General features: G+C 32.4%; 3 protein-coding genes across 3 annotated transcripts in view; 2 read left to right on the forward strand and 1 right to left on the reverse strand.

Annotated features, from left to right (window-relative positions):
- The window catches only part of LOC142228753 (putative cytochrome P450 313a4), a 170,909-nt gene that overhangs the window by 104,669 nt on the left and 47,420 nt on the right, over nt 1–18,820 (reverse strand). The window lies entirely within an intron of this gene.
- The window catches only part of LOC142231191 (putative cytochrome P450 313a4), a 169,246-nt gene that overhangs the window by 63,498 nt on the left and 86,928 nt on the right, over nt 1–18,820 (forward strand). The gene's annotated exons all lie outside the window — the stretch shown is intronic.
- Nucleotides 1–18,820, forward strand: part of LOC142228754 (putative cytochrome P450 313a4) — a 47,242-nt gene that overhangs the window by 21,326 nt on the left and 7,096 nt on the right. The window contains exons 5-6 of the mRNA XM_075299264.1: nt 8,392–8,524; nt 18,590–18,739. Of these exons, the coding sequence (XP_075155379.1) occupies nt 8,392–8,524; nt 18,590–18,739 (283 nt within the window). The remainder of the gene's footprint in view (nt 1–8,391; nt 8,525–18,589; nt 18,740–18,820) is intronic.

An 18,820-nucleotide genomic window follows, 5' to 3' on the forward strand; every position in this document is an offset into this window, starting at 1 on the left:
TTTATATGGGGCCTATATATAATTATGGACCGATATCGACCAATTTTTGCATGGGAGTTTGAGGCCATATATTAACACCACGTACCAAATTTCAACTGAATCAGATGAATTTTGCTTCTATTAGAGGCCTCGCAAGCCAAATCGGGGGATCGGTTTATATGGGGGCTATATATAATTATGGACCGATGTGGACCAATTTTTGCACGGTTTTTAGAGACCATATACTAACATCACGTACCAAATTTCAGCCGGATTGGATGAAATTTGCTTCTCTTAGCGGCCTCGCAAGCCAAATCGGGGGATCGGTTTATATGGGGGCTATAATTATGGACCGATGTGGACCAATTTTTGCATGGTTGTTAGAGACCATATACCAACACCATGTACCAAATTTCAGCCGGATCGGATGAAATTAGCTTCTCTTAGAGGCCTCGCAAGCCAAATCGGGGGATCGGTTTATATGGGGGCTATATATAATTATGCACCGATGTTGACCAATTTTTGCATAGTTAGTAGAGATCATATACTAACACCATGTACCAAATTTCAGCCGGATCGGATGAAATTTGCTTCTCTTAGAGGCCTCGCAAGCCACATCGGGGGATCGGTTTATATGGGGGCTATATATAATTATGGACCGATGTGGACCAATTTTTGCATGGTTGTTAGAGACCATCTACTGACACCATGTACCAAATTTCAGCCGGATCGGATGAAATTTGCTTCTCTTAGAGGCCTCGCAAGCCAAATTTGGGGGTCCGCTTATATGGGGGCTATACGTAAAAGTGGACCGATATGGCCCATTTGCAATACCATCCGACCTACATCAATAACAACTACTTGTACCAAGTTTCAAGTCGATAGCTTGTTTCGTTCGGAAGTTAGCGTGTTTTCAACAGACGGACGGACGGACATGCTCAGATCGACTCAGAATTTCACCACGACCCAGAATATATATACTTTATGTGGTCTTAGAGCAATATTTCGATGTGTTACAAACGGAATGACAAAGTTAATATACCCCCCATCCTATGGTGGAGGGTATAATATGGGAAACATTTAAATCTGCAGCAATTTTAAGAAAACTTCGCAAAAGTTTATTTATGATTTATAGCTCGATATATATGCATTAGAAGTTTAGGAAAATTAGAGTCATTTTTACAACTTTTCGACTAAGCAGTGGCGATTTTACAAGGAAAATTTTGGTATTTTGACCATTTTTGTCGAAATCAGAAAAACATATATATGGGAGCTATATCTAAATCTGAACCGATTTCAACCAAATTTGGCACGCATAGCACCAATGTTAATTCTACTCCCTGTGCAAAATTTCAACTAAATCGGATCAAAAAATTGGCCTCTGTGGTCATATGAGTGTAAATCGGGCGAAAGCTATATATGGGAGATATATCCAAATCTGAACCGATTTCAACCAAATTTGGCACGCACAGTTAAAATGCGAATTCTACTCTCTGTGCAAAATTTCAACTAAATCGGAGTTAAAAATTGGCCTCTGTGGGAAAATAAGTGTAAATCGGGCGAAAGCTATATATGGGAGCTATATCTAAATCTGAACCGATTTGGCTGATATTTTGCAAGTTTTTCGAGACCCATAAAATATTCGGATGTACGGAATTTGAGGAAGATCGGTTGATATACACGCCAATTATGACCAGATCGGTGAAAAATATATATGGCAGCTATATCTAAATCTGAACCGATTTTTTCAAAAATCAATAGGGATCGTCTTTGAGCCGAAACAGAACCCTATACCAAATTTTAGGACAATCGGACTAAAACTGCGAGCTGTATTTTGCACACAAAAATACATCAACAGACAGATAGACGGACAGACAGACAGACAGACGGACATCGCTAAATCGACTCAGAATTTAATTCTAAGACGATCGGTATACTAAACGATGGGTCTCAGACTTTTCCTTCTTGGCGTTACATACAAATGCACAAACTTATTATACCCTGTACCACAGTAGTGGTGAAGGGTATAAAAATTGACAATTTTTGAAAATATTTGTTGTCAAACGTTTCAGACACGCGCTACAATGCTTTAAAAATCGTAAAATTTCATAAAAAATTATTTATTTGGCAAATTATGGCAAAAATTTTTAATTTACACCCAAATCACGAAATTCGGATCACACCTTAAGAAGTGCTGCAAATTCAGGGCAACGGCATTTGAAATGGTGGACATTTGTGCTATGACAAGCCCGTGTTAAATTCATCGCTTCTGAGCCAATTTTGCACCACTTCCGGATCCAAAAAGATCATTTTCACTAATTTTTTGGCGACGTTTTGTTTTTTTTTTTTGTTTTTTTTTTTGCTGAGAATGTTTGCATGGTTATAACACCACGTAGAGAATTTTAACCGTATCGATTGAAATTTACTCCACCGAGAGGCTACTTAAGTTAAATCTGTGAATCGGCTTATATGGGGGCTATATATAATTATGAACCGATATGGAGCAACGTTTGCATGGTGGTTAACATCGCATGCAAAATTTCAACCGCATCCGTCCGTTTGTTGAAATTACGCTAACTTCCGAACGAAACAAGCAATCGACTTGAAACTTGGCATAAGTAGTTGTTATTGATGTAGGTCGAAGTTGTTATTGATGTAGGTATTGCAAATGGGCCATATCGGACCACTAGATTTGGCTTGCGGAATCTCTTGGAGGAGCAAAATTCATCCGATCCGGTTGAAATTTGGTACGTGGTGTAAGTATATAGTCTCTAACAACCATGCAAAAATTGGTCCATATCAGTCAATAATTATATATAGGCCCCATATAAACCGATCCCCAGATTTGACCTCCGGAGCCTCTTGGAGGAGCAAAATTCATCCGATTCGTTTGAAATTTGGTACATTGCGCTAGTATATGGCCGCTAACAGCCATGCAAAAATTGGTACATATCGGTCTATAGTTATACACCCATAGAAAAAATCATGAACGGCGTGGTCATTTCGAAACGATCCGTTCATGAAAATGAATCAACACACATGTGTTGTCGAACTGAGAACAGATGGGGTCAGTCTGACAACGTAAAAATGACACCATACGTTGTCGAAACAACAACCAGGGTTCATGATCTGAAAACGTAATGGTTACGAATTTATAAACAAAATTTAAAAAAATATTTCCGCTACCGTGACTCGAACCTGTGTTGCATGTACGATACGCGTTAACAATCGCCTTAGCACATTGCACCAACGGCGGAGTTGCTATAACAACGTCTAACGATTATTTTAAGACTTTTCGTTACCAAAGAAAAACGAATGCCGTTCATGAAATCGTGAACGCCCGTGGACGAAATCATGAACATTCCGTTTTGATTTTTTGTGAACGTTTCCGTTTCATTTTGCCAACGTCCGTTCACGATTGTGAAACGCAATTTTTTCTATTAGTGTATATATCCGACCGCCAATGGCACAAAAATTGGTCCATATCGCCAAAAATAATCTAATAAAATTTTATTTCTATAGAAAATTTTATCAAAATTTTATTTCTATAGAAAATGTTATCAAAATTTTATTTCTATAGAAAATTTTGTCAAAATTTTATTTCGTATTTTTGTATATTGTTGACCTATTTTATGATTATTATTATTACTAATTTTGTTCGGCTTGAGGTCATAGAAACAATCGATTATTGATTTGATTTAATATTTATTTCCAATATTTCGGTTAGTGCCAGTAACCATTTCTGGTATTTGAATTCTTGTACTACTGTTCGTTTCGCAGTGTACGGTGACTTGCGAACAAAATTAATAATGAAAATTTTATTTCTCTACAAAATTTTGTCAACATTTTATTTCTATAGCAAATTTTGTCAAAATTTTATTTCCATAGCAAATTTTATCAAAATTTTATTTCTATTGAAAATGTTGTCAAAATTTTATTTGTATAGAAAATTTTGTCAAAATTTTATTTGTATAGAAAGTTTTGTAAAAATGTTATTTGTATAGAAAACTTTGTAAAAATTTTATTTGTATAGAAAATTTTGCCAAAATTTTATTTCTATAGAAAATTTTGTCCAAGTTTTATTTCTATAGAAAATTTTGTCAAAATTTTATTTCTATAGAAAATTTTGTAAAAATTTTTGTAAAAATTTATTTGTAGAGAAAATTTTGTCAAAATTTTATTTCTATAGAAAATTTCGTCAAAAATTTATTTCTATAGAAAATTTTGTCAAAATGCTATTTCTATAGAAAATTTTGTCAACATTTTATTTCTATAGAAAATTTTGTCAACATTTTATTTCTATAAAAAATTTTGTCAAAATTTTATTTCTATAGAAAATTTTGTCAAAATTTTATTTCTATAGAAAATTTTGTCAAAATTTTATTTCTATAGAAAATTTTGTCAAAATGTTATTTCTATAGAAAATGTTATCAAAATTTTATTTCTATAGAAAATGTTGTCAAAATTTTATTTCTACAGAAAATTTTGTCAAAATTTTATTTGTATAGAAAGTTTTGTAAAAATTGTATTTCTATAGAAAATTTTGTCAAAATTTTATTTCCATAGCAAATTTTATCAAAATTTTATTTCTATTGAAAATGTTGTCAAAATTTTATTTGTATAGAAAATTTTGTCAAAATTTTATTTGTATATAAAGTTTTGTAAAAATTTTATTTGTATAGAAAATTTTGTAAAAATTGTATTTGTATAGAAAATTTTGTCAAAATTTTATTTCTATAGAAAATGTTATCAAAATTTTATTTCTATAAAAAATGTTGTCAAAATTTTATTTCTACAGAAAATTTTGTCAAAATTTTATTTGTATAGAAAGTTTTGTAAAAATTTTATTTCTATAGAAAATTTTGTCAAAATTTTATTTGTATAGAAAATTTAGTCAAAATTTTATTTGTATAGAAAGTTTTGTAAAAATTTTATTTCTATAGAAAATTTTGTCAAAATTTTTATCAATATTTTATTTCTATAGAAAATGTTGTCAAAATTTTATTTCTATAGAAAATTTTGTCAAAATTTAATTTCCATAGAAAATTTTATCAAAATTTTATTTCTATAGAAAATTTTATCAAAATTTTATTTCTATAGAAAATTTTGTCAACATTTTATTTCTATAGAAAATTTTGTCAAAATTTTATTTCTATAGAAAATTTTTCCAAAATTTTATTTCTGTAGAAAATTTTGCAAAATTTTATTTCTATAGAGCATTTTGTCAAAATTTTATTTCTATAGAAAATTTTGTCAAAATTTTATTTCTATAGAAAATTTTGTCAAAATTTTATTTCTATAGAAATTATTGTCAAAATGTTATTTCTATAGAAAATTTTTTCAAAATTTTATTACTGTATAAACTTTTATCAAAATTTTATTTCTATAGACAATTTTATCAAAATTTTATTTCTATAGAAAGTTTTGTAAAAATTTTATTTCTATAGAAAATTTTGTCAAAATTTTATTTCTATAGAAAATTTTGTCAAAAATTTATTTCTATAGAAAATTTTGTCAAATTTTTTTTCTATAGAAAATTTTGTCAAAATTTTATTTCTATAGAGAATTTTGTCAAAATTTTATATCTATAGAAAATTTGGTCAAAATTTTATTTCTATAGAAAATTTTTGTCAACATTTTATTTCCATAGAAAATTTTATCAATATTTTATTTCTATAGAAAATGTTGTCAAAATTTTATTTCTATAGAAAATTTTGTCAAAATTTTATTTCTATAGAAAGTTTTGTAAAAATTTTATTTCTATAGAAAATTTTGCCAAAATTTTATTTCTATAGAAAATTTTGTCAAAATTTTATTTCTATAGAAAATTTTGTCAAAATTTTATTTCTATAGAAAATTTTTTCAAAATTTTATTTCTATAGAAAATTTTGTCAAAATTTTATTTCTATGGAAAATTTTGTCAAAATTTTATTTCTATAGAAAATTTTGTCAAAATTTTATTTCTATAGAAAATTTTGTCAAAATTTTATTTCTATAGAAAATTTTGTCAATTTTTTTTTTTCTATAGAAAATTTTGTCAAAATTTTATTTCTATAGAAAATTTTGTCAAAATTTTATTTCTATAGAAAAATTTGTCAAAATTTTATTTCTATAGAAAATTTTGTCAAAATTTTATTTCTATAGAAAATTTTGTCAAAATTTTATTTCTATAGAAAATTTTGTCAAAATTTTATTTCTATAGAAAAATTTGTCAAACTGAATTATATACTATTTTATCGGCTTTTTTTTGTTTAATATATTCCCCGTATGGACTAACTTACAATTAAAATAACGGTGTTAATAAGTTTTAAGATATTTTGCCATCGGCAAATGTTGCCGCATCTCAGGTAATTCGGTTGACAGTCGTTAGTAGAAGTTTCTACACAATCCATGGTGGAGGGTACATAAGATTCGGTCTGGCCGAACATACGACCGTATATACTTGTTCCCATGTGTTAAGGCTAACGGTACAGTCGGATTGTTACATGTTCGCATTGTGTGACCATACCCTAAGAGTATCGATATTAACTGACAGCATCTTGCACCCAGAAAAAAGCCTCTTCGAAATTAAAGGAAAAAATGTTCATCAATTTAGTTTAGCCATTTTATTTCCATTCAGTTAAATTTTTGTGTCAAATAATAAAATTTACGTGTTTCAGTAAAAAAATCCTAAACTGAAAGCAGTTAGGAATAGTTCATTAACTAGAATAAGGCATGGAATTTTACTAATACTGTTTTCTTCGCTGGGTATAAGAATTTAGTACTGAACAATAAAATTTTATTCACTGATAACAAAGCATTCGTAAAAATAAACAAAAACCGAACTAAAACCAAGTTTCCTCAAATTTAGTAAAGTTTGTTATAAAATGATTAATTAATTATTTTATTTTATTTATTTATATTCCTACTATGAAGTATTCAATCCTTTCAAATTTTAAGGAAACACACTTATTAGAATATAGGAAAATTTCCTACATTTCTTTTATCTACCTGTAATCGATACCTGTCATCGCTTTGTTTGCGCGTGGGTTGTTTTTTAGTTGGAATCGCGTTGTTATGGTATACGGAGAGATTGTTAAAAAATAAATATAATATAATAAAAAACAAATAAAATATATAAAATATTTGTTATTTTAAATTAGTGAGAAAAATTTTCGTTTTTTGAAAATTGGTTTATAAAAAAAAGAAAACACCAGCAGAATTACAATCCCTTCATTCGACTTAATTTTGGAATCTTCACTGAAAAAACAGTGAACCAACAAGGAAGAAAACTTTCGGTTAATTTTAGAAGATTTTGAATATTTGTAGAAAATTTTAACTAAACAGTATTACAAACGCTGACATCACGCCGATGTCATAAAAATAAGTAAATATTCTTCGACAAATTCAAGAAAATTTATTAGACATAACTAAGTTGTTTCACTTTTTAAAGAAAATTTTGTTGTTTGAAGTTCAAAATTGCAAGAATATCTTTAGTGACATACGAAGTTCATGATGGACGCATTTTTGGTAAAATTTACAAATTTAAAGAAATTCTGAACTATTTTGTGGAAGACACAAATTTAGTTAATCTGCATGCTTCATTTGAGTATATTTTGTTCCTCGGTTTTAGTTAATTTAACTAACGTACACAAAAAATTATTAGAGTAAAGCAAACTTTCTCCAAACATAATAATTCCATGAACTAAAATAAAGTTAAATTGGCTTTAGTGAAATAGAGAGTTCACTTTTTTTTGAGTGTTCGATTATCCGGTAATATTCAGTGACGCTAAACTTTTGTGAAAAAAATGGTTTAGGATTTTTTGTTTATGGACAAAATTGCTAGGCAGCAACTTATTCAAAGTGAAATGTACTAGAAGAAGAACAAAAAAAATGTGTTTTAATATTTCAAGGCCAGTCGATGATGTTGATTCTAAATAAATATATTTAATATATTAATAAAACATGTCTTTTATTCAAGAAAAAATTGCCTATATAAATAAATAAAATTCTGTGTAAAAACGAAGATAAGCAGTTCTAATTTTGAAGTAAAAGGTTTACCACAAATATGTAAGATTTATCCAAATGAATGAAAAAAGTTCAATAAAATCATTCCATATATGAACTCAATTCAGTTAAATTTTTTCATTCTGTAGTATAGTGGTACATAAATATATAGGAAAATATTAACTAATATATGGAAAGCATTCTACCTAATTTCTACGAAAATCATATCGTTCAAACAAATAAAAATGTCTTTGGCGCTAAACGAAGTTCAATTTTCTTCACAATAAGTTCATTTTAACTTAAAGAAGAGGTCACTTTTTTCTGGGTGTGTCTAAAGAGGTAACTCTTTAGGCTCTCAACAATTTATATCTCTCTAAAAGTTTTTATTTATATATATTTTTTTCTTTCATTTTCATTTTTCAACAGTGGCGCAGAATATGTCTGTGAAATGAGTAGCAATTTCATTTATTTAAATCCATTTCTTCGATATATTGGCAAAAAGACAATTTATAAAGAAGGCTCAGATATGATGGAATTTCTTAGAGAAGTTTTAATCGAGGTAAGTTCATTTAATTTTTCTTAGAAGTATGTTCGGATTTTTGATTACGCTTGAGCAGTATCACAGGAAAAAATTCAATGGAATTTTTCAAATATATAGAAGCAACATGATGGGTCGAACTTAAACTCAAACAAGTATATACAACATTAAGTTCGGCCGGGCCGAATCTTAAATACCCACCACCATGAACCAAATATTAGGGTTTCCTTTGAAATTTCAGGAGGGCTTGAGGACACTTCCCGAAGATAGATTTAACAATTTTACCTATGAGGACTATATCAGATTCTGGAGTTATAAGAACCATTTTTGTTTGAGTTTTAGAGGAATCATTAACGTCTCTTGTAAGTGTGCAAGAAAATTATAAAATAACGTCTTGATTTGAAATCTTAAATCTATAGAAGTAAAATCTGGAAATTTTACATTGAGTTTCAAGCAATTTTCATGATCAGTGCGCCTTCTACACCCTCAAGAAGTGAAGTCGGTCTATATGGAGGCATTACCAAATGGACCGATAAAAACTTAATCCAATACACGTTTTTGTGAGCCTAAAATACCAGAATATTTACAATTTCAGGCAAATCAGATAAAAACTACGGTTTCTAGAAACCCAAGGAGTTAAATCGGGAGATCGTTCTTATGGGGGCTATACTAAAATATGGACCGATACTCACCGTTTTCGGCACTGTTTTATGACCCGTAAATACCTCTAGATTTCCAATTTCAGGCAAACAGGATAAAAACTTCCGATTCTAGAAGCCCAAGAAGTAAAATCGGGAAATCAGTCTATATGGGGGCTATACCAAAATATGGACCGATACTCACCATTTTCGACACACTTTTTTTATGGTCCTAAAATACCTCTAGATTTCCAATTTCAGACAAATTGGATAAAAACTACGGTTTCTATAAGCCCAAGTCCCCAATCGGTAGGTCGTTTTATATGGGGACCATACCAAAACATGGACCGATAATCACAATTTTTGACACACATATTTGTGGTCCTACAATACCTCTAGATTTCCAATTTCAGGTAAATTGAATAAAAACTGCGGGTTCTATAAGCCCAAGAAATAAAATCGGGAGATCGGTCTATATGGGGGTTATACCAAAATATGGGCCGATACTCACAATTTTCGGCACACGTGTTTGTGGTCCTACAATACCTCTAGATTTCCAATTTCAGGTAAATTGAATAAAAGCTGCGGTTTCTATAAGCCCAAGAAGTAAAATCGGGAGATCGGTCTATATGGGGGCTATACCAAAATATGGACCGATACTCACAATTTTTGGCACACGTATTTGTGGTCCTACAATACCTCTAGATTTCCAATTTCAGGTAAATTGAATAAAAACTGCGGTTTCTATAAGCCCAAGAAGTAAAATCGGGGGATCGGTCTATATGGGGGCTATACCAAAATATGGACCGATACTCACCATTTTCAGCACACCTCTTTATGGTCCTAAGATACCTCTAGATTTTAAATTTCAGGCAAATTGGATAAAAACTACGATTTCTATAAGCCCAAGACCCCAAATCGGGAGGTCGGTTTATATGGGGACTATATCAAAACCTGGACCGATATAGCTCATCTTCGAACTTGACCTGCCTACAGACAAAAGACGAGTTTATGCAAAATTTCAGCACGATTGCTTCATTATTGAAGACTGTAGCGTGATTACAACAGACAGACAGACAGACAGACAGACAGACAAACAGACATACGGACAGACGGACATCGTTATATCGTCTTGGAATTTCTCCCTGATCAAGAATATATATACTTTATATAGTCGGAAATCGATATTTCGATGTGTTACAAACGGAATGACAAACTTATTATACCCCGTCACCATTCTATGGTGGTGGGTATAAAAAAGTTTACTTGGATCCAAATATTTTGACCTACTCGTAAGGATTTTGGTATTCGGAGCCAAAGATACAGCTTCATCAAAATAAAGACATATTTGGGAAGCTACATCCAGAGAAGGAATACGATCACCTCAAACACGTATTTGGACGGTGAACATGTAACATACATGTTTGTTGCAAAAATGTTATTTTCTCGAAAATTATAATACGGATTTCGACAACCATGCATATGTTTGTTGAGAAAATAACATTCTTGCGACAAAAATATTTCATCTTCACTTTTCAAAAATAATATTTCACACGTTTCGGGTGATCATATTCCTTCTATTCTAGGAGCAATAAAATTGAAATTAGGATAAAGGTCTCATTTACCGATTTTACAATTTCTTTTTGCGTTATATTAATAAATTTATTCGCGTACAAACAAATACCAGTTCAAAAATCCAAATTATAAAAAATAATTCCAAATACAAAATATTTTCTCAATTACAAAAAAAAAAAAACAAGTAAAAAAGTCTAAAGTCGGGCGGGGCCGACTATATTATACCCTGCACCACTTTGTAGATCTAAATTTTCAATACCATATCACATCAGTCAAATGTGTTGGGGGCTATATATAAAGACTTGTTCCAAATACATACATTTAAATATCACTCGATCTGGACAGAATTTGATAGACTTCTACAAAATCTATAGACTCAAAATTTAAGTCGGCTAATACACTAGGGTGGAACACAATTTTAGTAAAAAACAAGTAAGGAAAGTCTAAAGTCGTGCGGGGCCGACTATATTATACCCTTCACCACTTTGTAAGTCCACATTTTCGATACCATATCAAATCCGTCCAATGTGTTGGATGCTATATGAATCCATACACATACAGTTCTGCAATACTTATAGATTTTACATTTAAGTCGGCTAATGCGCTGAGGGGGAACACAATGATAGTAAAAAAAAATAGGGGAAACATTTAAATATGAACCAATTTTGAGGCAACATCGCAAAAGTGTATTTATGATTTATCGGTCGATAGATGTGTAATAGAGTAATAGGAAAATTTGAGTCATTTTGATAAGTTTTCGACTTAGCAGTGGCGATTCGATAAGGAAAATGTAGGTATTTCGGCCAGTTTTCCGTAAATAGGAAAAACATATAAAGGGTGATTCTTTTGAGGTTAGGATTTTCATGCATTAGTATTTGACAGATCACGTGGGATTTCAGACATGGTGTCAAAGAGAAAGATGCTCAGTATCCTTTACATTTCATCATGAATAGACTTACTAACGAGCAACGCTTGCAAATCATTGAATTTTATTACCAAAATCAGTGTTCGGTTCGAAATGTGTTTCGCGCTTTACGTCCGATTTATGGTCTACATAATCGACCAAGTGAGCAAATAATTAATGCGATTGTGACCAAGTTTCGCACTCAGTTTACTTTATTGGACATTAAACCAACCACACGAATGCGTACTTTATATGGAATCTATATCGAAATCTGAACCGATTGCAATCAAATTTCACATGCACAGTTACTATGTTGAATCTACTCCCTGTGCAAAATTTCACGTAAATCGGATAACAACTTTGACTTCTGTGGTCATATGACGGAAAAACGGGCGAAAGATATATATGGAGCTATATAAAAATCTGAACCGATTTCAACCAAAATAAACACGCATATGCAGAACCTTAATTATACTGCCTGTGCAAAGTTTCAAGTTCAATTCTACTCCCTCTGCAAAATTTCACGTAAATCAGAGTAGCACTTTTGCCTCTGTGGGCATATTAGACCAAATCTGGCGAATGATATATATGGGAGCTATATCTAAATCTGAACCGACTTCAACTAAATTTTGAACAATTAACGATACTATAAAATGTACTCCTTGTGCAAAATTTCAAGCAACTCAGGGCAAATCTCTGGCTTTTGAGGCCATATAAATCCAAATCGGACGAAAGATATATATGGGAGCTATATCTAAATCGGAACCGATTTTAACCAAATTAAGCACACTTAACGATACTATTAAACGTACTTGTTGTGCAAAATTTGAAGCAAATCAGGACAAAACTCTGGCTTTTGGCGCCATATAAGTCCAAATCGGTCGAAAGATATATATGGGAGCTATATCTAAATCTGAACCGATTTCAACTAAATTTGGCACAATTAACGATACTATTAAACATATTCCTTGTACAAAATTGTAATAAAATCAGGACAAAACTCTGGCTTTTGAAGCCATATAAGTCAAAATCGGACGAAAGATATATAGGGGAGCTATATCTAAATCTGAACCGATTTCAACTAAATTTGGCACAATTAACGATACCATTAAACGTACTCGTTGTGCAAAATTTGAAGCAAATCAGGGCAAAACTCTCGCTTTTGGGGCCATATAAGTCCAAATCGGACGAAAGATATATGTGGGAGCTATATATAAATCTGAACCGATTTAACTGATATTTGGCAGTTTTTACGGGACTGACAAAACATTCAGATGTACAAAATTTGAAGAACGTCGGTTCATAAATACGTGAATTATGATCAAATCGGTGATAACTATATATGGCAGCTATATCTATATCTGAACCGATTTTTTCCAAAATCAATAGCGATTGTCTTCTACCCGAAGAAAGACGTTATGTCAAATTTGAGGACGATCGGACTTAAACTGCGACCTGTACTTTGTGCACAAAATTACATATACAGACAGACGGACAGACAGACAGACAGACAGACAGACAGACAGACGGACATCGCTAAATCGACTCAGAATTTAATTCTAAGCCGATCGGTATACTAAAAGATGAGTCTATGACAATTATTTCTTGGCGTTACATACAAATGCACAAACTTATTATACCCTGTACCACAGTAGTGGTGAAGGGTATAAATATGGGAAACATTTAAATCTGAAGCAATTTTAAGGAAAATTCGCAAAAGTTTATTTATGCTATATATGTATTAGAATTTTAGGAAAATTAGAGTAGTGGCGATTTTACAAGGAAAATGTTGGTATTTTGACCATTTTTGTCGAAATCAGAAAAACATATATATGGACGCTATATCTAAATCTGAACCGATTTCAACCAAATTTGGCACGCATAGCTACAATGCTAATTCTACTCCCTGTGCAAAATTTCAATTAAATCGGAGTAAAATATTGGCCACTGTGGTCATATGAGTGTAAATCGGGCGAACGATATATATGGGAGCTATATCTAAATCTGAACCGATTTCAATGAAATTTGGCACACTTGACTACACTACTAATTGTACTCCTAGTGCAAATTTTCAACCAAATTGGGGTAATACTCTGTCTTCTGGGACCGTATTAGTCCATATCGGGCGAAAGATATATATGGGAGCTATATCTAAATCTGAACCGATTTAAATCAAATTTTGCACACTTGACTATATTTTTAATTGTACTCCTAGTGCAAAATTTCAACCTAATTCGGCCAAAAATTTTGCACACTTGATTATACGACTAAGTGTTATGTTTGTACAAAATTTCAAGCAAATCGGTATAAAACTCTGGCTGCTGGGTCCATATAAGTGCATATCGGGCGAAAGATATATATGGGAGCTATATCTAAATCTGAACCGATTTCTTCCAAAATCAATAGGGTTCTATTCTGACCCAAATTAGGAACATGTACCAAATTTGAAGGCGATTGGACTTAAATTGCGACCTAGACTTTGATCACAAAAATGTGTTCACAGACAGACGGACGGACAGATGGACAGACAGACGGACATGGTTATATCGACTCAGGGACCCACTCTGAGCATTATTGCCAAAGACACCATGTATCTATCTCGTCTCCTTCTGGGTGTTACAAACATATGCACTAACTTATAATACCCTGCTCCACAGTGTGGCGCAGGGTATAAAAAAACAAAAATCAAGAATATGCGGACTTAGGTTCAACCGGGTCGAATCTTAAATACCCACCACCATGAATCAAAAAATGTAATTTTACAAAAATGTAAATGTAATTGTTGTAACCTGACGATGAGTCAGGTTACATGAAAATACATATATCGAATCTCAGGTGGATTTAATGATAGACACTCTGCCACGCGAATATATATACCAACATGGAAATAGGGAGTTTTAACACATTGGAGCCATACCAAAACATGGACCGATCCACACCATATTCGCTACACCCTATTCACGGACCGAAAATACCTCTAAATTTTGAATTTCGGGCAAATCGGATAAAAATTGCTGGGTCTCGAAGTCAAATCGTGGGATTGGTTTTTAATGGGTGGGGGGGGGGGGGGGGTAAATCCAAATCGATCGATACGCCCCATATTCGGCTTACTTATGTGTGGGACCCAAAATACCTCTCGATTTCGAATTTCAGGCAAATCGTATAAAAATTGGAATGTCTACTCACTTAAAAGATCAAATTTGAAGATCGGTCTATATGAGGTAAATACCATAACATGAACCGAAACACACCATATTCGGCGTACTTATGCGTAGACCCAAAATATCTCCAGATTTTGAATTTCAGGTAGATCGGCCTATATGGGGGCTACACCAAACAAAATTTCAGGCAGGTCGGATAAAAGTTCGGATGTCTATGTTAGACGCTCAAGAAGTCAAATCGAGAGATAGGGCTATATGGAGGCTAAACTAAATTTTGGACCGATCCACACCATTTGCAAACACACCTCCTTGTGGTCCTAAAATACCTCTAGATTTCCAATTTCCATTTTCAGACAAATCGGATACAAACCACGGAAGACCAAGAAGTAAAATCGGGAGATCGGTCTATATGGGGGCAGATCTTGAGGGTACAGTAGGTGAACTGATCATGAAAATTTCTTGAAACTGTATGTAAAATTTCCAGATTTAACTTCTCGTAATCATTTAAATAATTGGTGTAAAAATATACTGATTTTATATTTCAAATCAAGGCGTTATTTCATCATTTTCTTGCACACTTTCACGAGGTGTTTATGATTCCTCTAAAACTCAAACAAAAAATGGTTCTTATAAATTCAGAATCTGATGTAGTCTTCATAGGTAAAATCTTTATATATATCTTCGGGAAGCGTTCTGGTTGAACTGATCTGTTTGGGAAAATATCTGTCATCAAACCCTCCTGAAATTCTCGAAGGAAACTAGTATATTTGATTCATGGTGGTGGGTATTTAAGATTCGGCCCGGCCAAACTTACTGCTGTATATACTTGTTATACCCACCACCATAGAATGGTGAGGGGGGTATAATAAGTTTGTCATTCCGTGTGTAACACATCGAAATATCGATTTCCGACTATTTAAAGTAGGTATATTCTTGATCAGGAAGAAATTCTAAGACGATATAACCATGTCCGTCTGTCTGTCCTAATCACGCTACAGCCTTCAATAATGGCGGTATCGTTCTGAAATTTGGCACAGATTCGTTTTTTGGTAGGTCAAGTTCGAAGATATCGGTCCAAGTTTTGATATAGTCCCCATATAAGTTAAGTTAAAAAATAAACCGACATATAAACCGACTTCCCGATTTGGGGTCTTGGGCTTAGTTTTTATCCAATTTACCTGAAATTGAAAATCTAGAGGTACTTGAGGACCATAAAAAGGTGTGCCAAAAATGGTGTACATCGGTCCATGTTTTGGTAAAGCCGCCTTATAGACCGATCTCCCGATTGGTCTATATTTATTATCCGATTTGCCTAAAATTTGAAATCTACAGATATTTTGGGACCATAAAGAGGTGTGTCGAAAATGGTCCGTATCGGTCCATGTTTTGGTATAGCCCCCATATAGACCGATCTCCCGATGTTGCTTTGTGGGCGTCTAGAAACAGTATTTTCTATCCGACTTGCCTGAAATTGAAAATCTAGAGGTATTTTAGGACCATAAAGTGGTTTGTCGAAAATGGTCCGTATCGGAGCATGGTTTGCTATAGCCGCCATATAGACCGATTTCCTGATTTTTATTCTTGGGCGTCTATAAAATGTATTTATTACCCGATTTGACTGAAATTGGGAAACTAGAGGTACTTTTGAGACCACAAATAGGTGTGCCGAAATTGAGGTGTATCGGTCCATTTTTTGGTATAACCCACATATAGACCGATCTCCCGATTTTAGTTCTTGGGACTATATTTTCTAGCCGATGTGCTTCAAAGACCGATCTCCCGATTTTAGTTCTTGGGCATCTAGAGACTATATTTTCTAGCCGATGTGCTTCAAATTGAAAATCTAGAGGTATTTTAAGATCACAAATAGGTGTGTCGCAAATGATGCCTATCGGTCCATGTTTTGGTATAGCCCCCATATAGACCTATCTCCCGACTTCTGGGGCTTCTAGAATTCGTAGTTTTCACCCAATTCGTCTGAAAGTGGAATTCTATAAGTAGTTGAGGAATATTAAGAGGTGGTGAGTATTGGTCCATGTTTTTGTATAGCCCCCATATAGACCTAACTCCCGAATTTATTTCTAGGACTTCTGGAATCCGGCTGACCACAAATAGGCCAGCCGAATATGGTGTATGTCGAGCCATGTTTTAGTATAGCCTCCACATAAATAGACCGATTTCCAGATTTAACTCCTTGGGCTTCTAGAAACCGTAGTTTTTATCCGATTTGCACAAAAATGTAAATATACTAGAATATTAGACCCTCAAAAATCTGTATCGCATTTATTTTTACCGGTCCGTTTGGTAAGGCATCGATATAGACCAATTTCTCTTCTTGAGGGTACACCCAAAGAAAAATATATTTACCTCCGGAATGAAATTTTAGACAAATGAAATTCCCTTTTCGTATAAAGTATTTTCGTTTAGAGCAAACTAATCTGAATTTTTTATAATCGATTGAACGCTTGTCTCTAAAATTTGTGTCAGAAGAAAACTTTGCTTGTCTAAAATTTCGTTCCTCAGAAAATTGCTTGAACAGATTTTACTCATCGTATTCATTTAAATAATGGCGGAAAAATCTACAGACTAAAAATTTCAAATCACGGCGTTATTTCATCATATACACGATATGATTATGATTTCTCTAAAACTCAAACAAAATTGGTTCTCATAAATCCAGAATCTGATCTAGTCTTCATAGGTAGAATCTGATTGAACTGATTTGGTTGGGAGAAAATTTGTCATCAAACCCCCTAAAAATCTATATATTATCAAGAAACCCGCTACGACGAAGAGTTTTCAAAGTAAACTATTATATTTGATTCATGGTGATGGGTATTTAAGATTCGGCCGGGCCGAACTTACTTCTGAATATACTTGTTTATATTTGTAATGGGTAATTTTAATTTTTTGTTTCAAATAGGTTACAAACATAGTAAAAATTAATAAAATGGTACAAATTATTTAAATGTTGTCGAGAAAATATGCTTAATCCCTTATAGAAAAATTGAGAATTTTTTTAAAATATTTGAGGTCAAACGTTTTAATCAATCGTTAAAATGCAAAAAAAAAACAACAACATAAAAAATTGTATAAATTTATTATTTGGCAAAATATCACAAAATTTTTCAATTTAAATCCAAAGCACTGAATTCAGATCAAACCTTAAGAAGTGCTGCAATTTCAGCGCGACGGCTGTTGACAAGCCCATGTTAAATTTTAAGCTTCTGCGCCAATTTCGGATCCAACAAGAAAATGTTTACTGCTTTTTTGGCGACGAAGTTTTTGCAGGGAATAAACGAAAAATACGAGATTTTGAGACCATTTTTCCAATATATGTCTCTATTATAAATATAGCTTATTTTTTTGGATTCTTGTTTTTGTATTTTTTTCTCACACTTTCATAGATATTATAGGCCAAATAGCGCTTATTTTCGTAAGTCCATTTGGTCACAATTTAAGAATCAAGTTCTGAGAACATATCGCTCTCAAGAGCGAACTAATTAATGTAGGTCCCCAAAATTCCTATTTTTGTTCTATGTTACATGGTGTTGGTACAATAAAACAAAGAAGAAAAAAATTAAAGTTTTTAACATTCCTTTTATTTCGGTAGTGATAGGGTTAAGGACAATTTTCCTTGATTGGAATACATACAACTTCAAACGAGGGACGTAAATTTTCAAGATTCGTGTCCTAAATTTAATGAAAACAATTTTTTTATACTTGTTTCTCAACTGGATCTATTTTCAAAGAAGACGAAGTTTGTTTCCTGTGTTGATCTAATAGTTTTTGCATCTCTTCCCTACAGTCTCTTATTAATTATAAAACTTTGCGAGGAAAAGATCCCAGTTATCTAGATGAAACAACTACAGTTATGGACTATGTAGATAAAGCCGTTCAAGAAAATAAATTACAATTCAATAATGCAGTGGATGAACTCATGCACATATACATTGGAGTAAGTAGAAAAAATTTCCATCAAAACGATTATAGATTTTCCAAAAAGTAAAGCAACAAAAAAATCAATATATTTATACAT

Source organism: Haematobia irritans, chromosome 3, assembly GCF_050003625.1.
Source record: "Haematobia irritans isolate KBUSLIRL chromosome 3, ASM5000362v1, whole genome shotgun sequence".
In the NCBI taxonomy this organism is placed as follows: domain Eukaryota; kingdom Metazoa; phylum Arthropoda; class Insecta; order Diptera; family Muscidae; genus Haematobia; species Haematobia irritans.